The following is a 27,063-nucleotide window of genomic DNA, read 5'->3' as shown; positions in this document are numbered from 1 at the left end:
GATTTAAGGACCCAAAATATGGGACCAAGGGAGGGGACATGTGAGGTGTCCACTCCCTATTGCATAATGAGTTGGCCATGAGTTGGCATGGCCAACTCATTATGCAATAGGAAGGGGACACCTCACTTGTCCCCTCCCTTGGTCCCATATTTTGGGTCCCCGTAGCAGCACTCTTTTGGGTATTTTGGGTGAAAGCCTAACATTGTGTCAGACTTTCACCCTAAGACGCCTCTAAAAGATCTTTGGAATTGCAAAACACGTGGGAGGCAATAAAGTCGTGGTGATGTTTTCAAAAACGACCTTACAGATCTTTGGAATTGCAAAACAAAGAGAAAATTACGCTAATAAGCGTCCGAAATTATATCACTTGAAGCTTCCCTACTGCTGCTGACCAAAAAAATTGCAAAATTAATCAGACAGGATCCGAATCTGAGAAATCAAAAGTACAGAATCAGCCGCTCCAGGAAAATGACAGCTCTTCACGGTAACACAGCAATGTCCAATAAATGTTGGCATATGAGCTATTTTATTCACAAACCATAATACATAAGGTTACACAAAGAACACACTACATCATAAATTGAAGCAAAATAAGGCCGCAATGCACAACAACAATAAAGATATATAATACTTTCGCATAACACCCCACCAATTCACTCAGCTCACAAAAATTAACATGTAAAAATAAGAAATCATGTATCACTTGAAGCTTCCATACTGCTGCTGACCAGAAGTAGAGAAGCTAGTCCCCCCCATGCTTGGATTTGAGGGAGGAATACCTGATCCCAAACCCACAGTAGTATCAGCCATATACCACGGTGTCGCCGTTCCTTTTCCATTGTTTGAAGTATCGCCAAGTCCACCGACTATTCCAATACCTGCTAGATTTGCCTTCTTGGCTGCAAAATGAAAGATCAACTTAATACCAGGCCAAAGTTTCCAATATCTGCTAGTAACTAATAGATGACTACTCCTTGTCTCTGCTTGGCTATATTAAGGGTTAATTGATAGACCCTCTTATTATCGCCCAATTGCGAATAGACCCCCCATACTATTTGCCCAAGTGCCGATAGACCCCTGAGTAATTTTCTTTTAATATTCTTAAAAGAGAAAACCAAAAACATTCAGGGCATCTATCTGCGCAATAGAACTATAAGGGGTCTATCCGCACCTGGGGCTATCGTACAGAGGCCTATTCGCATTTAATCCATATATTAATTTTAGCTTTTCACGCAAAACCACCTAATACCTTATGTATATACCTTAATACTGCCCCTCACTTAGAAGCATATAGCATAGGCAAGATAGCAACAAAATTGTGATATTAACATTGGTTTGGTTACTTTAAAGTTTTATATATACCTTAATAATGCCCCTCAATTAGAAGCATATAGTATAGGCAAGATTGCAACGAAATTGTGATATTAACATTAGTTTGGTTACTTGAAATGTCATAATAATGTTCTCAAGCGCCTTAGAGCACCTGATATGTCATAAGACCTCAAACTAGAAGCTCCAGGTAAGATTGATAATAACAACAGGGCTTACTATGAATAATAAATAACATCAGAATGAAAAGAAACTTACGGGCTGTGATGTTTAGATCAATCAATCCACGGCTTAAAGAATCAGCCCATACCCCTGACTTGACTTGAAAAGCATTCTTCATGGGTGCAGGCTTGGATGCCATTGAAGATGTCTGTTCCAAGCTGCGGAGGCTGTTCTTTGTCGCATTTTGTTGAGGCTCTGTTGTCACAGACTGAGTATGAGATGTGAAGGTGCCAAAGGAGTCGGATTCTTCGAAATTGTTCAGTGGAATCGCGGCAAAAGGATCAAAGGCTTTTGTGTTTGTAGCTTCTGAAGCAGAGGACTTTGTGTCAGCATGCTTGCTTGAATCAGGAACTGCAAAAGGATCAAATGTTGTCGAGTGTTCCGGCTCTGAGGTAGAGTACTTCACTTCAGATGCTCCAAATAAATCAACATTTGCAACATTTGCAGCAGGAGGGGGAGGAAAGGCAGGTTGACTAGCAAAGAGATCAACATTGTCCTGCAATAACATTGGATATAGGGCACTAGGGATGAGGCGTCACTCAATGCTACCAAAGAGTACTAAATCTAAACAAACAAAAGGTGATGAATTCCAGGATAAAGATTTATTTAGTAAGCATATTAAAAGTACATCAACTAGAGAACGAGCCGCTGAGATTAACTAGCAACAGCTGCCAGCCTAGAAGGGCATGCTTGATTGTTATTGGTTTTACACTGCATAAAAAAGCAAATAGGACTTCACATCTGCTGTATGAAGCAGATGCCTTGTGCCAAGCTAATTCCAAGTGCTAGTCTAACCTGATCATGAGAACCTGGTGTTGCTTCAGAGTGAGGTGAGGCTGATACAAAAGTCGCATCAGCAAATAGGTCAACTTCAGGAGTGTTGGTGTTGCTGAAGAATGCAGGCTCTGATGGTGTAGATGTTGGTGCATCCATGAGATCAACTAAGCTTTCACCAAATAGATCCACTTGGTTGGAGGTTGTATTTGCTGGTCCATATCAGATAGTGACGAGTAGTTAAGATACAAAATATCTATATATATAGTGCTGTCAACTAATGCAAACAAGACAGACAGATATCAGCATAGAAGGCACTTGATTTCTAGATCATGCAGTTCCAATGTAGGTGTCACTCATCAGTCATCTCATTGCTACTGCTAATTCACCACTAATAGATACCATAAGATTAAATTTGAAATAGCCTCCAAATTATACAAGGTTTTACTGATAATGTCTGATGAAGGATACCAGAACAGCTGGTATCTGTACATCATCATGCTTCTACTCAAGACTGGCAAGAATTCTGGCAGAAATATGCAGGAAGCATGTATATAGTTCATTAATTATTTCCCTTAGCTGTTCAATCAAATTCAATTCGGACAATTATACCAAAGCAAATGATTATTAATATTTGTTTGATAAAATGTATATACTACTCCAATTATTTGATTCATTTAGTAGTCAATACACATAGAAAATCAAATATACAGTAAGATTTTATGGTTTCTTACATCTCCTTTAAGCTTAATCAAATATATTTACACACACGCGTCTATGTATAAACGCTGCAATATAGACAATAAAAAAATGTCTTCATAAGACAACTACTTGACTCAAAAATAAACAATTTGTTTTCATTAAACTTTTTAACAAAAGCATGCAGGAAAAAACATATTACCATTCTGCAAAATACATGCTGATTAAAGAGAGTTTCTTTTTTCCATTTCATAACTATCATCATCCGCAATAATTTACTAATAAGCACAGTATGGCACTTACCTCCTTTAGAGGTTCCACGTGGATCAAAGTCGTCAAAATCATCCTCAGTAGTGTTCTGTTCCATACTCGGGCTCTTAGAAGATAGAACTGGAGCAGGCATCTTAGCTGTTTTTGAGGAATTGGAGGATGAAGAATTACGAGACCTATTAAAATCCCCACAAAAAAGCCATCTGAGTATTGGTTTAGATGTAACAGTTCTAGCAGAAAAGCTTGCTGAATTAGCAAGTAGCAAGTGGCTCCAATATAGTTTGCTATGCATGAACTCAGACCACATATAACAAGATAATATCTCTTTACCTGTTGTCCTTGTCAGCGGGTTTTGAACAACCACGAGTTCACAGAAACATCAATGATGGTCAATATAGAAATGCATCCTAAAACACCAGGAAATAAATACCTTTGTATATATATTTACATATATATATGTAATATGTGTGTGCTTAATCTTTTCTAGTTTTACAGGGAAGCATCAAACAATCCGAATAGCGTGTTTGTGAAAGCATGTACAGAAAAATAAATAAAGCAGAGAAGAAGGTATCTGACGTACCCGGTGCGACCTGATGATCCCTTCTTCAATCCACTTTCATTTTCGGTGGAACGGTCATCATTTGACTTGTGATCATCTTTGTAGCTATCCTTGAACGATTCACCGTCCCTTGAACTACCAAAGCCTCCATACCGATCACTGCTCCCAAATGAGGATGCACTTGACTTAAATGTTACTCCCGTCGAGGACAGTCCAAAATACCTGCGTGCAAGAACATTACAAGGTTCCATCTCAGTTAGCTTCAATAATAATATTATTTAGGAGCATAACAATTTCAATTAAACTAACTCACTTATCACGGGTTGCAGCAGCTTTATTTCTAACTGCTTGTATTTTTTCTTTGTCATGTATAAGAGCTACAATGGTTTCAACTTTCTTCCTCACGTTGATTCCAACATCCTTTCCATTAGGCTCAACATATTCAAAGCCTGAAAGTGACTTTTAAAAGGGAAAAACAACAATGAGCAGTTTGGTAGCAAGAAAAACTCATCAAGATACTTCACACAGCGGTATCCTTGTGATAGGCAGAGATGCTTACTGAAATCCGAAAACTACGCTCAAGGATATCATCAAGTGCACGTTCAGATCCATTTGCAATCAAGTACTCTATAACAGTTAATGCCTGCAATGGAAAAAGACTTTCAAAAAACAGAACTCATCGTTTGAAATGATAGTCAACACAACATAGGGCCAGTTTAATTTGATTCGTGTAAAATATGTGGCACTATAATAAATTGAAGGAACTATTACCTTGTAAACATGGCGCCAATTTGCACCTGTGTCAGTCAATCTGGTCCAAAGAACATTCATAATCATCTGGCACTCAGAGCTGTATGAAATAATATAATAAATGTCTATTTAAAATCCGGCAAACAAGATGAAAAAGAATGTTCAAGGATACAAAGTAAAAGAACTTGCAATTTTAGTGTGGCCTGAGCAAGCTCTGACAGAGCAGATCCATGAGGGCCCCAGGGTTCGTCACTGGTTGCATCAAGAACCTGAAATTTGTAACGTCAATTGGAAACAGTAATAAGTAGAAATAACTCAATCAAAATGGCAAAAAGTTATGAATATTCAGAATTATATCACATTGAATACGTTGAATCACTAACAAACATAACATGGATGGTATAAATGAGGGGTTACTTCAATGTCAGTGCAACAAATACAAAAAAAAAAAGGGAAACTAGGATTGCTCATCATGTTACTGGATTTCAGTGAAACAAAAATAAAAAAAATCTGATAGGACATGTATCTACAACAATAAAGATATAAACTGGCCAGAGAAAAGATAAGACAACTCTGGGGCTTGCAGTTGACATAGGATCAATTCTCCGTTAATATCTGGTGTCGTTTGAGCTCCTACACCGTGTTCTAAAAGAACGTCGACGGAAATTTTGGAACCATTTGTAATTTCAAATACGTTTTCTTTTTGGTATTGGTATCAGGAGTTTAGGATTCCTAGTGGTTCCAAATAGACCATCAAGAATTTAGAAAACTACCAATAGATAAAATAAAAGACATTCAGCAATGTCTTTCCCTGCTCAATTAGAAGAAACTACTCAGATTTAGATTAGGCATCAACGTACCTCACGCAATGAAAAATCTAACGTTGCGAATTTAGAAGAAGATATGGCATGGTTTTGAGCAACTAAACTAGCATTGCATGATTGGATAAAGGAGAATTGATTGAGAAGTCTATATTCTATTTGAGCTGATACCATCAAGTAAAGCCCTAGTAGTAAAAATTTAGTAACTTTTCACGTTTAACCCTGTCTAATCCGTAACTACATTCTCGCTCAATAACAATTCAACAAATTAAATAAAAAGATTGAAGATCTTGAAAAAAGCTCAAAGATCTATGCTGCCAAAAGCACCAATTTAAAAAAAATAGAAAAATAAAGAACAAACCCTAACCTTCTGCTCGATCTCCGGGACCTTGAGCACTTTCAGATTCACCTCCCTCTTTTAAAGAACAAACCCTAACCTTCTGCTCGATCTCCGGGACCTTGAGCACTTTCAGATTCACCTCCCTCTTTCTGCAAAAAATAAAATAAAAAAAGAAACAAAAATGAACTCTCTCTATAGAAAAATCTCTATAGACAAAAGAATTGCGATCGAGAGAGAGAGCTCGAATCTCACATCTCCCGAACGGTCTGATCCAAAACCTTCATGAAATCCATCACGAGATCCGCTCTGTTAAACCTAGAATCAAAACAAAGTAGAGGAGAACGGTCGAGCTTCTACAGATCTGGGCGGATCAAGCAAGGAGTGGTCGGATCGCGAATCGAGAATTTGAGCGAAGTGATGAGAGAAGGGAACGGAGATTTGCTGGGATTTTTTTGCGAACCGAGGTTGACGGTTGATGATCTGAGAGCGGTGTTTTTTTTTTAATCGTACGGCTGAGATGGTGGGTCCGAATATCGAGTAGAGGAGAGTTCCGCCGTTCTGGTGTACCGCGGCTTCGTTCGTTTTGTAGCGTCGTGGGGCTGGCAACGGGTCGGGTTCAAATTGGATCCGCAACCACGCGTTCGCGGGGTACGGGTGCTAATGGACCGGATGTGTATCAGATACGTAAATTGATAACTAAGCACCCTGTGTTTATACGTAAATTGGTAACTTTTTGATGCTTTACTAACGAGACAGAACGAAACTATTAGATACTTTTGAGTATAATTATGCACAGTATAGAGAGACTACAGCTCTCCTATTTAAAAAAAATAAAAATGTTAACCGATAAAATCGTTAATCATCTAATAAACAGTAATAATTTATTTTACATGTTTGAAACTTGTGTTTTTACCGAATTTCGCATGTGAGAGAGCAATACAATGACAAACAATAATAAGATAATAAAAGAGAATCTAAAAAGAAAACAACCACCTTGATGTAACTGAATTGTTAATTTGCTCGGCAAGCTTCTAAATATCTTTCTAAATTTAATTGTATTTCTTTAAAATAAAGAAATACAATCCCACTTCTTCTTGATCAAAAAAAGAAAAAAGAAAAAAAAAAGATATTGCAAAATTAATCAGACAGGATCCGAATCTGAGAAATCAAAAGTACAGAATCAGCCGCTACAGGAAAATGACAGCTCTTCACGGTAACACAGCAATGTCCAATAAATGTTGCATATGAGCTCTTTTATTCACAAACCATAATACATAAGTTTACACAAAGAACACGCTTCATCATAAATTGAAGCAAAATAAGGCCGCAATGCACAACAACAATAAAGATATATAATACTTTCGCACAACACCCCAATTCACTCAGCTCACAAAAATTAACATGTAAAAATAAGAAATCATGTATCACTTGAAGCTTCCATACTGCTGCTGACCAAAAGTAGAGAAGCTAGTCCCTCCCATGCTTGGATTTGAGGGAGAAATACCTGATCCCAACCCACAGTCAAAGTTTCAAATATCGGCCGATAATCCGATAGTATCCCTGAGTTATCAGTTTTTGGAGCTTTCCAATAGGCTAAGTTGGAATTTAAATCAGTTATCTTTTTTTAAGGTTTATCGGAGATAATGCAGCGATAAAGGTGATTATCGGCAGATATTGGCGGCTCTAAAAATCAGAATTATCAGGTCACACTATTGGGTTGTGATTTTGGGTAATGAGTAATTTTTGAGTGAACATGAAACATGACACAGACCTGTTCTTTACAATAAAACTTAAACTCGATTAAGTAGCTCTAATCCTCCATTCTCTCTCCCCTCATTTGTGCGCCTGTACCCACTGCCCTAATCCTCTAATCTCCATTTCTCTTTGGACTCCGTCGACCTTGACGCTCGCCTCTGCCGACTTCGACGCTCGCCTCCGCTCCTCTTCGGGCTCCCCTGACCTCAACGCTATCGACTTCGACCATTCGACGATGCTCTCTCATCGACATTAACTGCATCGACTTGACGACTTTAATTAATACTGTGCTCTCTCCATCGACACCATCATCAACTGGTCTGGTAACTCGACGATGTTGACCAACACTGAGCTCTCTCCATCGACGCTATCATCAACTGTGACTTCGACAGTTCGACCTGGACTCTCCATCGACACCACACCCTTAACACAACTTCTGAAGTTGTAGCAACAAATAAAATTTACTATTCAGTTGGTTTTTTCTCTAGTTGTTTAGTGAAGATTGAGATAATGAAAGAGGGGAGTATGGTTAGATTACAATTTGGGGTATTATATTATATATACATATCATACGGTATATCACTCTGATAAGTACTACTTATCCCTGACATATTCCTAATTTCTGCTATCCGATAAGAATTTTGGCCGTCCAATAAATCCCCAATAATCGATATTTAAAACCTTGCCCACAATAGTATCAGCCACATACCACGGTGTCCCCGTTCCTTTTCCATTGTTTGAAGTATCGCCAAGTCCACCGACTATTCCAATATCTGCTAGATTTGCCTTCTTGGCTACAAAATGAAAGATCAACTTAATACCAGGCCAAAGTTTCCGATATCTGCTAGTAACTAATAGATGATTGTTTCCTGTTTCTCTGCTTAGTAATATTAAGGGTTGATTGATAGACCCTCTTATTATCACCCAATTGCGAATAGACCTCATGTACTATTTGCCCAAGTGCTGATAGACCCCTTGCGTAATTTTTTTAAATATTCTTAAAAGAGTAAAAACATAAACATTCAGGGCATCTATCTGCGCAATAGAACTTTAAGGGGTCTATCCGCACTTGGGGCTATAGTACAGGGGCTTATTCGCAATTAATCCATATACTAATTTTAGCTTTTCACGCAAAACCACCTAATACCTTTTATATATATCTTAATACTGCCCCTCAATTAGAAGCATATGGTATAGGCAAGATAGCAACGAAATTGTGATATTAACATTAGTTTGATTACTTAAAAGAGTCGTTATAATGTTCTCAAGCGCCTTGAGCACCTGATATGTCATAAGACCTCAAACTAGAAGCTCCAGGTAAGATTGATAATAACGACAGGGCTTACTATGAATAATAAATAACATCAGAACGAAAAGAAACTTACGGGCTGTGATGTTTAGATCAATCAATCCACGGCTTAAAGAATCAGCCCATACCCCTGACTTGACTTGGAAAGCATTCTTCATGGGTGCAGGCTTGGATGCCATTGAAGATGTCTGTTCCAAGCTGCGGAGCGCCGGAGGCTGTTCTTTGTCGCATTTTGTTGAGGCTCTGTTGTCACACACTGAGTATGAGATGTGAAGGCCAAAGGAGTCGGATTCTTCGAAATTGTTCAGTGGAATCGCGGCAAAAGGATCAAAGGCTTTTGTGTTTGTAGCTTCTGAAGCAGAGGACTTTGTGTCAGCATGCTTGCTTGAATCAGGAACTGCAAAAGGATCAAATGTTGTCGAGTGTTCCGGCTCTGAGGTAGAGTACTTCACTTCAGATGCTCCAAATAAATCAACATTTGCAACATTTGCAGCAGGAGGGGGAGGAAAGGCAGGTTGACTAGCAAAGAGATCAACATTGTCCTGCAATAACATTGGATATAGGGCACTAGGGATGAGGCATCACTCAATGCTACCAAAGAGTACTAAATCTAAACAAACAAAAGGTGATGAATTCCAGGATAAAGATTTATTTAGTAAGCATATTAAAAGTACATCAACTAGAGAACGAGCCGCTGAGATTAACTAGCAACAGCTGCCAGCCTAGAAGGGCATGCTTGATTGTTATTGGTTTTACACTGCATAAAAAAGCAAATAGGACTTCACATCTGCTGTATGAAGCAGATGCCTTGTGCCAAGCTAATTCCAAGTGCTAGTCTAACCTGATCATGAGAACCTGGTGTTGCTTCAGAGTGAGGTGAGGCTGATACAAAAGTCGCATCAGCAAATAGGTCAACTTCAGGAGTGTTGGTGTTGCTGAAGAATGCAGGCTCTGATGGTGTAGATGTTGGTGCATCCATGAGATCAACTAAGCTTTCACCAAATAGATCCACTTGGTTGGAGGTTGTATTTGCTGGTCCATATCAGATAGTGACGAGTAGTTAAGATACAATATATCTATATATATAGTGCTGTCAACTAATGCAAACAAGACAGACGGATATCAGCATAGAAGGCACTTGATTTCTAGATCATGCAGTTCCAATGTAGGTGTCACTCATCAGTCATCTCATTGCTACTGCTAATTCACCACTAATAGATACCATAAGATTAAATTTGAAATAGCCTCCAAATTATACAAGGCTTTACTGATAATGTCTGATGAAGGATGCCAGAACAGCTGGTATCTGTACATCATCATGCTTCTACTCAAGACTGGCAAGAATTCTGGCAGAAATATGCAGCAAGCATGTATATAGTTCATTAATTATTTCCCTTCGCTGTTCAATCAAATTCAATTCGAACAATTATACCAAAGCAAATGATTATTAATATTTGTTTGGTAAAATGTATATACTACTCCAATTATTTGATTCATTTAGTAGTCAATACACATATAGACAATTGTAATAGACTATTTCTTCTGTTTTTTTTAAATAATTTACATATTACATATTTACGTCATATAATAGACTCTTTCTTGCTAGTTGTTAATCTATTCTCTATATTTTCATGTCTAACCTATAAAAATAAAACATTAATTAGTAATTTAGTATATTTGTTTGCTAATTGTAACTTCCTTCTCTAATTAGCATGCTAACTAGAAAATTATGAACATGTAAATATGTAATTGTTACCTCCATTCTCCATCTTTTCATGATAACTAGCAAATAACAATTAAGAATGCTAACTAGAAAATTATGAACTTCTCTATATGTAATTGTTATCTCCATTCTCCATCTTTTCATGCTAACTAGCAAATAACAATCATATTTTTTAATCACTTAATTGTTACTTAAAAATACATATATTTTAAATGAAAATACATATTTCTTATTTGTTACTTGCTTGTTTTGTTTCATAAACTTTTGCTTATGTTGGAGATTATCTTGCATTGCGATTTGTGAAAACTTATGAACTTCTCTATGTTATGCATGCTAATTAAGACTCTGTCGTGAATTAGTAGGTGAAATTATATTTATTGGTCTTTTTATGTGACAACTTATAAACATGTTGCTTATATGCTTATTTGTCTTATGTTGCAAAATATTAGTTTGAGTTGTGCGCTTCAATTCAGTGAGGCGCGCACATCGTTGTACGCCTTGCGCATGGTGCGCATAAGGGGCCTTTGCGCCCCAGCATTGCGCCTTGCGCCTTGATAACAATGGTGGCACTATAATAAATTGAAGAAACTATTGCCTTGTAAACATGGCGCCAATTTGGCGCCAATTTGCACCTGTATCGGTCAATCTGGTCCAAAGAACATTCATAATCATCTGGCACTCAGAGCTGTAAGAAATAATATAATAAATGTCTATTTAAAATCCGACAAACAAGAGGAAAAAGAAGATACAAGGTAAAAGAAGAACTTGCAATTTTTTTGTGGCCTGAGCAAGCTCTGCCAGAGCAGATCCATGAGGACCCCAGGGTTCGTCGCTGGTTGGTGGTTGCATCAAGAACCTGAAATTTGTAACGTTAAGCATTTTTTTTTATAAATCAATATAATAACTTGAAAGTAGTAAACAATAAATATGTTCATTACACAAATAGATGAACTAACCAAACCAAAGTGTAAGTCTTAACTAATTATTACAAACATAATTAATTAGCTAAAGAGATAATCTTTAAAGCACCAATGCGAGTGTCGATCTCGCTGTATGCAACAAGACGAACATAGTAAATCCTGTTTTCAAAAACGACCTTACAGATCTTTGGAATTGCAAAACAAAGAGAAAATTACGCTAATAAGCGTCCGAAATTATATCACTTGAAGCTTCCCTACTGCTGCTGACCAAAAAAATTGCAAAATTAATCAGACAGGATCCGAATCTGAGAAATCAAAAGTACAGAATCAGCCGCTCCAGGAAAATGACAGCTCTTCACGGTAACACAGCAATGTCCAATAAATGTTGGCATATGAGCTATTTTATTCACAAACCATAATACATAAGGTTACACAAAGAACACACTACATCATAAATTGAAGCAAAATAAGGCCGCAATGCACAACAACAATAAAGATATATAATACTTTCGCATAACACCCCACCAATTCACTCAGCTCACAAAAATTAACATGTAAAAATAAGAAATCATGTATCACTTGAAGCTTCCATACTGCTGCTGACCAGAAGTAGAGAAGCTAGTCCCCCCCATGCTTGGATTTGAGGGAGGAATACCTGATCCCAAACCCACAGTAGTATCAGCCATATACCACGGTGTCGCCGTTCCTTTTCCATTGTTTGAAGTATCGCCAAGTCCACCGACTATTCCAATACCTGCTAGATTTGCCTTCTTGGCTGCAAAATGAAAGATCAACTTAATACCAGGCCAAAGTTTCCAAATATCTGCTAGTAACTAATAGATGATTGTTTCCTGTTTCTCTGCTTAGTAATATTAAGGGTTAATTGATAGACCCTCTTATTATCACCCAATTGCGAATAGACCCCATGTACTATTTGCCCAAGTGCTGATAGACCCCTTGAGTAAATTTTTTTTAATATTCTTAAAAGAGTAAAAACATAAACATTCAAGGCATCTATCTGCGCAATAGAACTTTAAGGGAACTATCCGCACTTGGGGCTATAGTACAGGGTCTATCCATATACTAATTTTAGCTTTTCACGCAAAACCACCTAATACCTTATGTATATACCTTAATACTGCCCCTCACTTAGAAGCATATAGCATAGGCAAGATAGCAACAAAATTGTGATATTAACATTGGTTTGGTTACTTTAAAGTTTTATATATACCTTAATAATGCCCCTCAATTAGAAGCATATAGTATAGGCAAGATTGCAACGAAATTGTGATATTAACATTAGTTTGGTTACTTGAAATGTCATAATAATGTTCTCAAGCGCCTTAGAGCACCTGATATGTCATAAGACCTCAAACTAGAAGCTCCAGGTAAGATTGATAATAACAACAGGGCTTACTATGAATAATAAATAACATCAGAACGAAAAGAAACTTACGGGCTGTGATGTTTAGATCAATCAATCCACGGCTTAAAGAATCAGCCCATACCCCTGACTTGACTTGAAAAGCATTCTTCATGGGTGCAGGCTTGGATGCCATTGAAGATGTCTGTTCCAAGCTGCGGAGGCTGTTCTTTGTCGCATTTTGTTGAGGCTCTGTTGTCACAGACTGAGTATGAGATGTGAAGGCGCCAAAGGAGTCGGATTCTTCGAAATTGTTCAGTGGAATCGCGGCAAAAGGATCAAAGGCTTTTGTGTTTGTAGCTTCTGAAGCAGAGGACTTTGTGTCAGCATGCTTGCTTGAATCAGGAACTGCAAAAGGATCAAATGTTGTCGAGTGTTCCGGCTCTGAGGTAGAGTACTTCACTTCAGATGCTCCAAATAAATCAACATTTGCAACATTTGCAGCAGGAGGGGGAGGAAAGGCAGGTTGACTAGCAAAGAGATCAACATTGTCCTGCAATAACATTGGATATAGGGCACTAGGGATGAGGCATCACTCAATGCTACCAAAGAGTACTAAATCTAAACAAACAAAAGGTGATGAATTCCAGGATAAAGATTTATTTAGTAAGCATATTAAAAGTACATCAACTAGAGAACGAGCCGCTGAGATTAACTAGCAACAGCTGCCAGCCTAGAAGGGCATGCTTGATTGTTATTGGTTTTACACTGCATAAAAAAGCAAATAGGACTTCACATCTGCTGTATGAAGCAGATGCCTTGTGCCAAGCTAATTCCAAGTGCTAGTCTAACCTGATCATGAGAACCTGGTGTTGCTTCAGAGTGAGGTGAGGCTGATACAAAAGTCGCATCAGCAAATAGGTCAACTTCAGGAGTGTTGGTGTTGCTGAAGAATGCAGGCTCTGATGGTGTAGATGTTGGTGCATCCATGAGATCAACTAAGCTTTCACCAAATAGATCCACTTGGTTGGAGGTTGTATTTGCTGGTCCATATCAGATAGTGACGAGTAGTTAAGATACAATATATCTATATATATAGTGCTGTCAACTAATGCAAACAAGACAGACGGATATCAGCATAGAAGGCACTTGATTTCTAGATCATGCAGTTCCAATGTAGGTGTCACTCATCAGTCATCTCATTGCTACTGCTAATTCACCACTAATAGATACCATAAGATTAAATTTGAAATAGCCTCCAAATTATACAAGGCTTTACTGATAATGTCTGATGAAGGATGCCAGAACAGCTGGTATCTGTACATCATCATGCTTCTACTCAAGACTGGCAAGAATTCTGGCAGAAATATGCAGCAAGCATGTATATAGTTCATTAATTATTTCCCTTCGCTGTTCAATCAAATTCAATTCGAACAATTATACCAAAGCAAATGATTATTAATATTTGTTTGGTAAAATGTATATACTACTCCAATTATTTGATTCATTTAGTAGTCAATACACATATAGACAATTGTAATAGACTATTTCTTCTGTTTTTTTTAAATAATTTACATATTACATATTTACGTCATATAATAGACTCTTTCTTGCTAGTTGTTAATCTATTCTCTATATTTTCATGTCTAACCTATAAAAATAAAACATTAATTAGTAATTTAGTATATTTGTTTGCTAATTGTAACTTCCTTCTCTAATTAGCATGCTAACTAGAAAATTATGAACATGTAAATATGTAATTGTTACCTCCATTCTCCATCTTTTCATGATAACTAGCAAATAACAATTAAGAATGCTAACTAGAAAATTATGAACTTCTCTATATGTAATTGTTATCTCCATTCTCCATCTTTTCATGCTAACTAGCAAATAACAATCATATTTTTTAATCACTTAATTGTTACTTAAAAATACATATATTTTAAATGAAAATACATATTTCTTATTTGTTACTTGCTTGTTTTGTTTCATAAACTTTTGCTTATGTTGGAGATTATCTTGCATTGCGATTTGTGAAAACTTATGAACTTCTCTATGTTATGCATGCTAATTAAGACTCTGTCGTGAATTAGTAGGTGAAATTATATTTATTGGTCTTTTTATGTGACAACTTATAAACATGTTGCTTATATGCTTATTTGTCTTATGTTGCAAAATATTAGTTTGAGTTGTGCGCTTCAATTCAGTGAGGCGCGCACATCGTTGTACGCCTTGCGCATGGTGCGCATAAGGGGCCTTTGCGCCCCAGCATTGCGCCTTGCGCCTTGATAACAATGGTGGCACTATAATAAATTGAAGAAACTATTGCCTTGTAAACATGGCGCCAATTTGGCGCCAATTTGCACCTGTATCGGTCAATCTGGTCCAAAGAACATTCATAATCATCTGGCACTCAGAGCTGTAAGAAATAATATAATAAATGTCTATTTAAAATCCGACAAACAAGAGGAAAAAGAAGATACAAGGTAAAAGAAGAACTTGCAATTTTTTTGTGGCCTGAGCAAGCTCTGCCAGAGCAGATCCATGAGGACCCCAGGGTTCGTCGCTGGTTGGTGGTTGCATCAAGAACCTGAAATTTGTAACGTTAAGCATTTTTTTTTATAAATCAATATAATAACTTGAAAGTAGTAAACAATAAATATGTTCATTACACAAATAGATGAACTAACCAAACCAAAGTGTAAGTCTTAACTAATTATTACAAACATAATTAATTAGCTAAAGAGATAATCTTTAAAGCACCAATGCGAGTGTCGATCTCGCTGTATGCAACAAGACGAACATAGTAAATCCAGTCAACGATGCGATATTGATTGACCGTTGCAGTGTATTCCATTGGGTCAGTTGTTGAAGAGGTGGGGGTTGGTTCAGTTCCAGTGATCCTCAAAGTATGTCCTTGAGTGTCGGAGCCAGAAGCGTCGGTTGTCTTCAGCTTCTTTGAGCTTGTGTCTGTCGGCACGAGGAAAAGACTCATGTCTAAAACATGTTCTCTTACTTCGCCACTTCTCACTTCATAAGATCCATAAAATCTTCTGGGCATTGTGCGACTTGCTTCAGTCCATGAAAAGTTTCTGGGAACAATGTTGTTGGGGAAGTTTTGCCAGTCGTCCACATCTCGGTAGGCCATGTTTGGAGAACAGGCCTCTCCAATGATGTAGGCTATGGTCACATCATCAGTAGTGTAGTTGCCTTCAAAAGGGAACCACGCTAAGCACATTTCATTGTCGTGCCAGTCGAATAACCAGGATGGTCTTCCAGTTGTGGTTGAGACGAGTGATGATATATTCCAAGCTTTACTATCACACATTCTCATTAGCACACATTGTGCTAAGTCAAAGTTGTCTGTGAAGCCGTCGATGTTAAACGGATTGATGATGTTATTCCAGTTTGTTTCTTTGTTTATAACTGGCACGTACATTACATTTTCACTAATTCCTTTGATGTGGGTAGGGTGAATAGCAGCATGTAGTAGGCACAGAAATTCGTCATATTCATAACTTCTGTGAACTTCTTCTTCATACTCGTAGTATTCTGTGAACGCAATAGGGTCGATTGCCCTAGCAGCCTCTCGGTTTGAGACGTAGAGGTCGTAGAACCACATCGAAACGTATGCACGAGCGGCGTACGTGATGAAGCTGATTCCTCCGGGGGGTGGGAATGCTTCACGTAGTCCACAGAAGTCACTTTGTCTTAAGCTAAAGATTCCCTGGTATAACGTGACCAGAGAATCAAAGATTCCTTGTCTTTTGATAACAACATAGCGGCTGTACGTACCATAGCGTGGCTTCAAAGTTCTGATGCGATGGCTTTCTTGAAGGAAGTCGCTAGCTCGGCTCACTCGGGTCCTAGAAGGAATTGGAGCGGGAGGCGCAGGCGCTGTGACGGTCGAAATGACGTCATCGGGATCAATATGATCTCCCATCTGTGTAAAGTTACAGAGATTTATAAGCGCCGAGTTCAAACGTATTGGAAACAGTAATAAGTAGAAATAACTCGATCAAAATGGCAAAAAGTTGTGAATATTCAGAATTATATCACATTGAATACGTTGAATCGCTAACAAACATAACATGGATGGTATAAATGAGGGGAGAAAAAAAGCTCAAAGATCTATGCTGCCAAAAGCACCAATTTAAAAAAAATAGAAAAATAAAGAACAAACCCTAACCTTCTGCTCGATCTCCGGGACCTTGAGCACTTTCAGATTCACCTCCCTCTTTATGCAAAAATTTTTAAAAAAGAAACAAAAATGAAATCTCTATAGAAAAATCTCTATAGACAAAAGAATTGCGATCGAGAGAGAGAGAGCTCGAATCTCACATCTCTCGAACGGTCTGATCCAAAACCTTCATGAAATCCATCACGAGATCCGCTCTGTTAAACCTAGATTCAGACGAAGGAGAGGAGAACGGTCGAGCTTCTATAGATCTGGGCGGATCAATCAAGGAGTGGTCGGATCGCGAATCGAGAATTTGAGCGAAGTGATGAGAGAAGGGAACGGAGATTTGCTGGGATTTTTTTGCGAACCGAGGTTGACGGTTGATGATCTGAGAGCGAGAGAAGGGAACGGAGATTTGCTGGGATTTTTTTGCGAACCGAGGTTGACGGTTGATGATCTGAGAGCGCTGTTTTTTTTTAATCGTACGGCTGAGATGGTGGGTCCGAATATCGAGTAGAGGAGAGTTCCGCCGTTCTGGTGTACCGCGGCCCCGTTCGTTTTGTAGCGTCAGGGGGCTGGCAACGGGTCGGGTTCAAATTGGATCCGCAACCACGCGTTCGCGGGGTACGGGTGCTAATGGACCGGATGTGTATCAGATACGTAAATTGATAACTAAGCTCTAAGCACCCTCTGTTATACGTAAATTGGTAACTTTTTGATGCTTAGCTAACGAGACAGAACGAAACTATTAGATACTTTTGAGTAAATTATGCACAGTATAGAGAGACTACAGCTCTCCTATTTAAAAAAAATAAAAATGTTCACCGATAAAATCGTTAAAACCATCTAGTAAACAGTAATAATTTATTTTACATGTTTGAAACTTGTGTTTTTACCGAATTTCGCATGTGAGAGAGCAATACAATGACAAACAATAATAAGATAATAAAAGAGAATCTAAAAAGAAAACAACCACCTTGATGTAACTGAATTGTTAATTTGCTCGGCAAGCTTCTAAATATCTTTCTAAATTTAATTGTATTTCTTTAAAATAAAGAAATACAATCCCACTTCTTCTTGATCAAAAAAAAAAAGAAAAAAAAAAGATATTGCAAAATTAATCAGACAGGATCCGAATATGAGAAATCAAAAGTCCAGAATCAGCCGCTACAGGAAAATGACAGCTCTTCACGGTAACACAGCAATGTCCAATAAATGTTGCATATGAGCTCTTTTATTCACAAACCATAATACATAAGTTTACACAAAGAACATGCTTCATCATAAATTGAAGCAAAATAAGGCCGCAATGCACAACAACAATAAAGATATATAATACTTTCGCACAACACCCCAATTCACTCAGCTCACAAAAATTAACATGTAAAAATAAGAAATCATGTATCACTTGAAGCTTCCATACTGCTGCTGACCAAAAGTAGAGAAGCTAGTCCCTCCCATGCTTGGATTTGAGGGAGAAATACCTGATCCCAACCCACAGTCAAAGTTTCAAATATCAGCCGATAATCCGATAGTATCACTGAGTTATCGGTTTTTGGAGCTTTCCAATAGGCTAAGTTGGAATTTAAATCAGTTATCTTTTTTTCGGGTTTATCGGAGATAATGCAGCGATAAAGGTGATTATCGGCCGATATTGGCGGCTCGAAAAATCAGAATTATCGGGTCACACTATTGGGTTGTGATTTTGGGTAATGGGTAATTTTTGAGTGAACATGAAACACGACACATACCTGTTCTTTACAATAAAACTTAAACTCAATTAAGTAGCTCTAATCCTCCATTCTCTCTCCCCTCATTTGTGTGCCTGTACCCGCTGCCCTAATCCTCTGATCTTAATTTCTCTTTGGACTCCGTCGACCTTGACGCTCGCCTCCGCCGACTTCGACGCTCGCCTCCGCTCCTCTTCGGGCTCCGCTAACCTCAACGCTATCGACTTCGACCATTCGACGTTGCTCTCTCATCGACATTAACTTCATCGACTTGACGACTTCGACTAATGATGTGCTCTCTCCATCGACACCATCATCAACTGATCTGATTAACTCGACGATGTTAACCAACACTGAGCTCTCTCCATCGACGTCATCATCAACTGTGACTTCGACAGTTCGACTTGGACTCTCCATCGACACCACACCCTTAACACAACTTCTGAAGTTGTAGCAACAAATAAAATTCACTATTCAGTTGGTTTTTTCTCTAGTCATTTAGTGAATATTGAGAGAATGAAAGAGGGGAGTATGGTTAGATTACAATTTGGGGGTATTATATTATATATACACATTATATCACTCTGATAAATACTACTTATCCCCAACATATTCCTGATTTCTGCTATCCGATAAGAATTTTGGCCGTCCAATAAATCCCCAATAATCGATATTTAAAACCTTGCCCACAGTAGTATCAGCCATATACCACGGTGTCGCCGTTCCTTTTCCATTGTTTGAAGTATCGACAAGTCCACCGACTATTCCAATATCTGCTAGATTTGCCTTCTTGGCTACAAAATGAAAGATCAACTTAATACCAGGCCAAAGTTTCCAAATATCTGCTAGTAACTAATAGATGATTGTTTCCTGTTTCTCTGCTTAGTAATATTAAGGGTTAATTGATAGACCCTCTTATTATCACCCAATTGCGAATAGACCCCATGTACTATTTGCCCAAGTGCTGATAGACCCCTTGAGTAAATTTTTTTTAATATTCTTAAAAGAGTAAAAACATAAACATTCAAGGCATCTATCTGCGCAATAGAACTTTAAGGGAACTATCCGCACTTGGGGCTATAGTACAGGGTCTATCCATATACTAATTTTAGCTTTTCACGCAAAACCACCTAATACCTTTTATATATATCTTAATACTGCCCCTCAATTAGAAGCATAAGGTAGAGGCAAGATAGCAACGAAATTGTGATATTAACATTAGTTTGGTTACTTTAAAGTTTTATATATACCTTAATAATGCCCCTCAATTAGAAGCATATAGTATAGGCAAGATTGCAACGAAATTGTGATATTAACATTAGTTTGGTTACTTGAAATGTCATAATAATGTTCTCAAGCGCCTTGAGCACCTGATATGTCATAAGACCTCAAACTAGAAGCTCCAGGTAAGATTGATAATAACAACAGGGCTTACTATGAATAATAAATAACATCAGAACGAAAAGAAACTTACGGGCTGTGATGTTTAGATCAATCAATCCACGGCTTAAAGAATCAGCCCATACCCCTGACTCGACTTGTAAAGCGTTCTTCATGGGTGCAGGCTTGGATGCCATTGAAGATGTCTGTTCCAAGCTGCGGAGGCTGTTCTTTGTCGCATTTTGTTGAGGCTCTGTTGTCACAGACTGAGTATGAGATGTGAAGGCGCCAAAGGAGTCGGATTCTTCGAAATTGTTCAGTGGAATCGCGGCAAAAGGATCAAAGGCTTTTGTGTTTGTAGCTTCTGAAGCAGAGGACTTTGTGTCAGCATGCTTGCTTGAATCAGGAACTGCAAAAGGATCAAATGTTGTCGAGTGTTCCGGCTCTGAGGTAGAGTACTTCACTTCAGATGCTCCAAATAAATCAACATTTGCAACATTTGCAGCAGGAGGGGGAGGAAAGGCAGGTTGACTAGCAAAGAGATCAACATTGTCCTGCAATAACATTGGATATAGGGCACTAGGGATGAGGCATCACTCAATGCTACCAAAGAGTACTAAATCTAAACAAACAAAAGGTGATGAATTCCAGGATAAAGATTTATTTAGTAAGCATATTAAAAGTACATCAACTAGAGAACGAGCCGCTGAGATTAACTAGCAACAGCTGCCAGCCTAGAAGGGCATGCTTGATTGTTATTGGTTTTACACTGCATAAAAAAGCAAATAGGACTTCACATCTGCTGTATGAAGCAGATGCCTTGTGCCAAGCTAATTCCAAGTGCTAGTCTAACCTGATCATGAGAACCTGGTGTTGCTTCAGTGTGAGGTGAGGCTGATACAAAAGTCGCATCAGCAAATAGGTCAACTTCAGGAGTGTTGGTGTTGCTGAAGAATGCAGGCTCTGATGGTGTAGATGTTGGTGCATCCATGAGATCAACTAAGCTTTCACCAAATAGATCCACTTGGTTGGAGGTTGTATTTGCTGGTCCATATCAGATAGTGACGAGTAGTTAAGATACAATATATCTATATATATAGTGCTGTCAACTAATGCAAACAAGACAGACGGATATCAGCATAGAAGGCACTTGATTTCTAGATCATGCAGTTCCAATGTAGGTGTCACTCATCAGTCATCTCATTGCTACTGCTAATTCACCACTAATAGATACAATAAGATTAAATTTGAAATAGCCTCCAAATTATACAAGGCTTTACTGATAATGTCTGATGAAGGATGCCAGAACAGCTGGTGTCTGTACATCATCATGCTTCTACTCAAGACTGGCAAGAATTCTGGCAGAAATATGCAGCAAGCATGTATGTAGTTCTTTAATTATTTCCCTTAGCTGTTCAATCAAATTCAATTCGGACAATTACACCAAAGCAAATGATTATTAATATTTGTTTGATAAAATGTATATACTACTCCAATTATTTGATTCATTTAGTAGTCAATACACATATAGACAATTGTAATAGACTCTCTCTTATGTTTTTTTTAAATAATTTACATATTACATATTTACGTCATATAATAGAATCTTTCTTGCTAGTTGTTAATCTATTCTCCATATTTTCATGTCTAACCTATAAAAATAAAACATTAATTAGTAATTTAGTATATTTGTTTGCTAATTGTAACTTCCTTCTCTAATTAGCATGCTAACTAGAAAATTATGAACATGTAAATATGTAATTGTTACCTCCATTCTCCATCTTTTCATGATAACTAGCAAATAACAATTAAGAATGCTAACTAGAAAATTATGAACTTCTCTATATGTAATTGTTATCTCCATTCTTTATCTTTTCATGCTAACTAGCAAATAACAATCATATTTTTTAATCACTTAATTGTTACTTAAAAATACATATATTTTAAATGAAAATACATATTTCTTATTTGTTACATGCTTGTTTTGTTTCATAAACTTTTGCTTATGTTGGAGATTATCTTGCATTGTGATTTGTGAAAACTTATGAACTTCTCTTTGTTATGCATGCTAATTAAGACTCTATCGTGAATTAGTAGGTGAAATTATATTTATTGGTCTTTTTATGTGACAACTTATAAACATGTTGCTTATATGCTTATTTGTCTTATGTTGCAAAATATTAGTTTGAGTTGTACGCCTCAATTCAGTGAGGCGCGCGCATCGTTGTGCGCCTTGCGCATGGTGCGCGTAAAGAGCCTTTGCGCCCCGCATTGCGCCTTGCGCCTTGATAACAATGGTGGCACTATAATAAATTGAAGAAACTATTACCTTGTAAACATGGCGCCAATTTGCACCTGTATCAGTCAATCTGGTCCAAAGAACATTCATAATCATCTAGCACTCAGAGCTGTAAGAAATAATATAATAAATGTCTATTTAAAATCCGGCAAACAAGATGAAAAAGAATGTTCAAGGATACAAAGTAAAAGAAGAACTTGCAATTTTTTTGTGGCCTGAGCAAGCTCTGCCAGAGCAGATCCATGAAGACCCCAGGGTTCGTCGCTGGTTGGTGGTTGCATCAAGAACCTGAAATTTGTAACGTTAAGCATTTTTTTTATATAAATCAATATAATAACTTGAAAGTAGTAAACATTAAATATGTTCATTACACAAATAGATGAACTAACCAAAGTGTAAGTCTTAACTAATTATTACAAACATAATTAATTAGCTAAAGAGATAATCTTTAAAGCATCAATGCGAGTGTCGATCTCGCTGTATGCAACAAGACGAACATAGTAAATCCAGTCAACGATGCGATATTGATTGACCGTTGCAGTGTATTCCATTGGGTCAGTTGTTGAAGAGGTGGGGGTTGGTTCAGTTCCAGTGATCCTCAAAGTATGTCCTTGAGTGTCGGAACCAGAAGCGTCAGTTGTCTTCCGCTTCTTTGAGCTTGTGTCTGTCGGCGCGAGGAAAAGACTCATGTCTAAAACATGTTCTCTTACTTCGCCACTTCTCACTTCATAAGTTCCATGAAATCTTCTGGGCATTGTGCGATTTGCTTCAGTCCACGAAACGTTTCTGGGAACAATGTTGTTGGGGAAGTTTTGCCAGTCGTCCACATCTTGGTAGGCCAGGTTTGGAGAACAGGCCTCTCCAATGATGTAGGCTATGGTCACATCATCAGCAGTGTAGTTGCCTTCAAAAGGGAACCACGCTAAGCACATTTCATTGTCGTGCCAGTCGAATAACCAGGATGGTCTTCCAGTCGTGGTTGAGACGAGTGATGATATATTCCAAGCTCTACTATCACACATTCTCATTAGCACACATTGTGCTAAGTCAAAGTTGTCTGTGAAGCCGTCGATGTTAAACGGATTGATGATGTTATTCCAGTTTGTTTCTTTGTTTATAACTGGCACGTACATTACATTTTCACTAATTCCTTTGATGTGAGTAGGGTGAATAGCAGCATGTAGTAGGCACAGAAATTCGTCATATTCATAACTTCTGTGAACTTCTTCATGCAAGTAGTATTGTGTGAATGCAATAGGGTCGATTGCCCTAGCAGCCTCTCGGTTTGAGACGTAGAGGTCGTAGAACCACATTGAAACGTATGCACGAGCGGCGTACGTGATGAAGCTGATTCCTCCGGGGAGTGGGAATGCTTCATGTAGTCCACAGAAGTCTCTTTGTTTTAAGCTAAAGATTGCCTGGTATAACGTGACCAGAGAATCAAAGATTCCTTGTCTTTTGATTTCAACATAGTGTCTGTACTTATCATAGCGTTGCTTCAAAGTTACGATGCGATAGCTTTCTTCAAGGAAGTCGCTAGCTCGGCTCGCTGGGGTCCTAGAAGGAATTGGAGCGGGAGGCGCAGGCGCTGTGACGGTCGAAATGACGTCATCGGGATTAGTATGATCTCCCATCTGTGTAAAGTTACAGAGATTTATAAGCGCCGAGTGCAAACGTATTGGAAACACTAATGAGTAGAAATAACTCGATCAAAATGGCAAAAAGTCGTGAACATTCAGAATTATATCACATTGAATACGTTGAATCGCTAACAAACATAACATGGATGGTATAAATGAGGGGTTACTTCAATGTCAGTGCAACAAATACAAGAAAAAGGGAAACTAGGGTTGCTCATCATGTTACTAGATTTACTTGTATTTAGAACAATAAAGATATAAACTGGCGAGAGAAAAGATAAAGACGACTCTGGCTGCAGCAACCAAAATGTAGCCGTATGGAATCCAGTAACATGATCTGGGAAAAAAGCTCAAAGATCTATGCTGCCAACAGTACCAATTTAAAAAAATAGAAAAATAAAGAACAAACCCTAACCTTCAGCTCGATCTCCGGGACCTTGAGCACTTTCAGATTCACCTCCCTCTTTATGCAAAATATTTTAAAAAAAGAAACAAAAATGAACTCTCTCTCTCTCTCTCTCTCTGGAAAAATCTCACATCTCTCGAACGGTCTGATCCAAAACCTTCATGAAATCCATCACGAGATCCGCTCTATTAAACCTAGAATCAAACGAAAGAGAGGAGAACGGTCGAGCTACTACAGATCTGGGCGGATCAAGCAAGGAGCGGTCGGATCGCAAATCGAGAATTTGAGCGGAGTGATGAGATAAGGGGATGGAGATCGTACGGCTGAGATGGTGGGTCCAAATATCGAGTAGAGCCAGAGGAGAGTTTCGCCGTTTTGTTGTACCGCGGCCCTCGTTCGTTTGGTAGCGGAATAATTTTTCAAAACAGGCCGATTTAGCTTTTTATTTTTCAAAATCGACCGTTTTTTTTATTTATCAAAATTGACCCGGTTTTGTGATTAACAGATTAATCATCATACTCCCTTTAAAAGCACGAGTTCGGAAAAAGCTTTCTGTAGACAAATATACCCCTATATAGTTTGAAATATCCTATCTATAATCAAATTTTAATTTTTAGATTTAATTTAATGATAATTTTCCTAAGAAATTGCTTACCTGTACACCAAAGTCTCCTACGTATTGTGACTAGAATTCATGAAGAACTACATAGTGCCAATAATAACAGATCAGGAAAATATCAATAATTACAGTTATTATAACAGATATTTATTCTACTTCAAGAACTATGTTATTATCTAATCTAATCTGACGTGAATCCTAACAACTTCAAGAACCTGATTAATTAAAAAATCATATAAGCAACAAAAATATAATACACATCTAATTATTAATAATAATACACATTTAATCATTAACAAAAATATAATGGCGATTCATGAATAACTATATAGTGCCAATAATAACAGTTATTATAACAGATATTAATAGATACCATAATAATCTACTTCAAGAACTATGTTATTATATAATCTAATCTGACGTGAATCCTAACAACTTCAAGAACCTGATTAATCAAAAAATCATATAAGCAACAAAAATATAATACACATCCGTGAATTATAATAACTTCAAGAACTTTAATAACTTTATACCCAGTGAGATGATAACCCAGATATATTATAAATAATTCATTACCGGGATCTAATTAGAAATTGTTTATTTGTAAATTATAATAACAGAAATTGTTTTATTATAATAACAGTTATTATTATCATAATAACAAATACCATAACAATTATTATAATAACTTCAAGAACTTTAATAACTTTATACCCAGTGAGATGATAACCCAGTTATATTATAACTAATTCATTGCCAGAATCTAATTAGAAATTGCTTATTTGTAAATTATAATAACAAGAATTGCTTTATTATAATAATTATTATTATTATCATAATAACAAATACCATAACAATTATTATTATCCGTGAATTATAATAACTTTAAGAACATTTATTGCTAATCAATGTTCTGAACTTTATCTGTAGACTCCACCTTTTTACACAACATCCCCGATTGATAACTATTCTAATTATGATCAAATCCTAATAAAACTCTAATTATAACTATTATCCTATCACATGTAATATCTGATCATGCCTAAATATAAACCATAAAATTACACAATTTTCATAATAACTTTCTATCTCCTTCAACATGTATGTTTTTTTATTTTCATGATTATTCTTTAAAAATATTGTGTATTTAATTTAATGGTGATGGTGATATTTGTTTTACGATGCAATTAATTTTTATGGAAATTGATATTTTTTTAAAATTCTTAAATTTTCATGCAGAATTTGGAGGAATAAATATTTCATTGTTGTAGGTTGTCATATATATCAAGGTAAATCTTCATGTTTGATATTATTTTAATTTAGATTTATTTAATTATAATCTTCTTCTTCTTCTTTTTCTTTGTATGCTTTTAGTTAGTTTATGTTTTTGCGTAGATTTATTTGTTTGCCTGCATATTGCATACGATCAATAGATTATGATATGATTTAAAACAACAAAATATTTTAATCAATTAAGTGATTAGCAAAAGAGAAATTGCATGAGAAAAGCATGAACTAAAAAGAGAAATAAGTTAACATCTTCCTTACAAACAATTTTATGTTTCTTTCATATATTGATGAATCTTCAATTGATATTTAGCAGTTCATACAATACAATAACTCTCTCTACCTACATGTTTTTCTATAAAAGTAATCTTAACTCTGTGACAAAATTACCTTCAATCCCCGAGTGAAATATCCCAAGTCCTGCCCAATAAACGTATGCAAACGGGATCAATGTAACAAAAAACTAACATAAAGTAACATATGCAAACAAAACAATGTAATATATGCAAACAGGAACAATGTAACAGAAAAAGTCCAAGACCATGGGAACAATATAATAATAGAAGAGAGTAAACAAAACAATGCCCTTTCACATATGCGAAAAACTATTTTTAAAAAAAATTCTTTGTGAGATCCACAACAAACTATCAAAACAATTGAACAATTAACAATATAATAATTACAAAAT

The 27,063-nt window shown here is 37.0% G+C and overlaps 4 protein-coding genes across 6 annotated transcripts; all 4 read right to left on the bottom strand.

Annotated features, from left to right (window-relative positions):
- Nucleotides 499-6,244, bottom strand: LOC109837881 (clathrin interactor EPSIN 1-like). Of its 2 annotated transcripts, none has more exons than XM_020406261.1 (11): nucleotides 6,017-6,244; nucleotides 5,862-5,913; nucleotides 4,793-4,872; nucleotides 4,625-4,703; nucleotides 4,413-4,496; nucleotides 4,167-4,312; nucleotides 3,875-4,075; nucleotides 3,328-3,470; nucleotides 2,347-2,537; nucleotides 1,588-2,047; nucleotides 499-899 (listed from the first exon to the last, which is right to left on the bottom strand). In XM_020406261.1, exons 1-11 carry the CDS (start codon nucleotides 6,055-6,057, stop codon nucleotides 700-702), a joined length of 1,677 nt encoding a protein of 558 aa, XP_020261850.1. In that variant the 5' UTR covers nucleotides 6,058-6,244; the 3' UTR covers nucleotides 499-699. The 2 variants fall into 2 exon arrangements, with proteins under 2 accessions (XP_020261850.1, XP_020261849.1); XM_020406260.1 differs by lacking the exon at nucleotides 5,862-5,913 and adding an exon at nucleotides 5,792-5,843 and having other exon boundaries at nucleotides 6,017-6,243.
- Nucleotides 8,028-11,625, bottom strand: LOC109837884 (clathrin interactor EPSIN 1-like). The gene is made up of 6 exons (XM_020406263.1): nucleotides 11,621-11,625; nucleotides 11,321-11,407; nucleotides 11,184-11,236; nucleotides 9,670-9,860; nucleotides 8,905-9,370; nucleotides 8,028-8,313 (listed from the first exon to the last, which is right to left on the bottom strand). Coding segments are annotated over exons 1-6 (978 nt in total). The 5' UTR covers nucleotides 11,623-11,625; the 3' UTR covers nucleotides 8,028-8,134.
- LOC109837883 (clathrin interactor EPSIN 1-like) lies at nucleotides 11,846-17,379 on the bottom strand. The gene is given in 8 exon segments (XM_020406262.1): nucleotides 11,846-12,246; nucleotides 12,928-13,387; nucleotides 13,687-13,877; nucleotides 15,201-15,253; nucleotides 15,338-15,411; nucleotides 15,413-15,424; nucleotides 17,024-17,075; nucleotides 17,176-17,379. Coding segments are annotated over 8 exon segments (1,083 nt in total). The 5' UTR covers nucleotides 17,217-17,379; the 3' UTR covers nucleotides 11,846-12,046.
- Nucleotides 18,210-24,848, bottom strand: LOC109837880. 2 transcript variants are annotated; one of them, XM_020406259.1, is made up of 6 exons: nucleotides 24,601-24,847; nucleotides 24,479-24,530; nucleotides 22,921-24,057; nucleotides 22,625-22,711; nucleotides 20,219-20,678; nucleotides 18,210-18,498 (listed from the first exon to the last, which is right to left on the bottom strand). In XM_020406259.1, exons 1-6 carry the CDS (start codon nucleotides 24,639-24,641, stop codon nucleotides 18,419-18,421), a joined length of 1,857 nt encoding a protein of 618 aa, XP_020261848.1. In that variant the 5' UTR covers nucleotides 24,642-24,847; the 3' UTR covers nucleotides 18,210-18,418. The 2 variants fall into 2 exon arrangements, with proteins under 2 accessions (XP_020261848.1, XP_020261847.1); XM_020406258.1 differs by lacking the exon at nucleotides 18,210-18,498 and adding an exon at nucleotides 19,211-19,538 and having other exon boundaries at nucleotides 24,601-24,848.

The sequence above is a fragment of the Asparagus officinalis genome, chromosome 4, assembly GCF_001876935.1.
Source record: "Asparagus officinalis chromosome 4, Aspof.V1, whole genome shotgun sequence".
Classification (NCBI taxonomy): Eukaryota; Viridiplantae; Streptophyta; class Magnoliopsida; order Asparagales; family Asparagaceae; genus Asparagus; species Asparagus officinalis.
The sequence above is the reverse complement of the archived record's forward strand: the minus strand, read 5'-3'. Positions and strand labels throughout refer to the sequence as shown.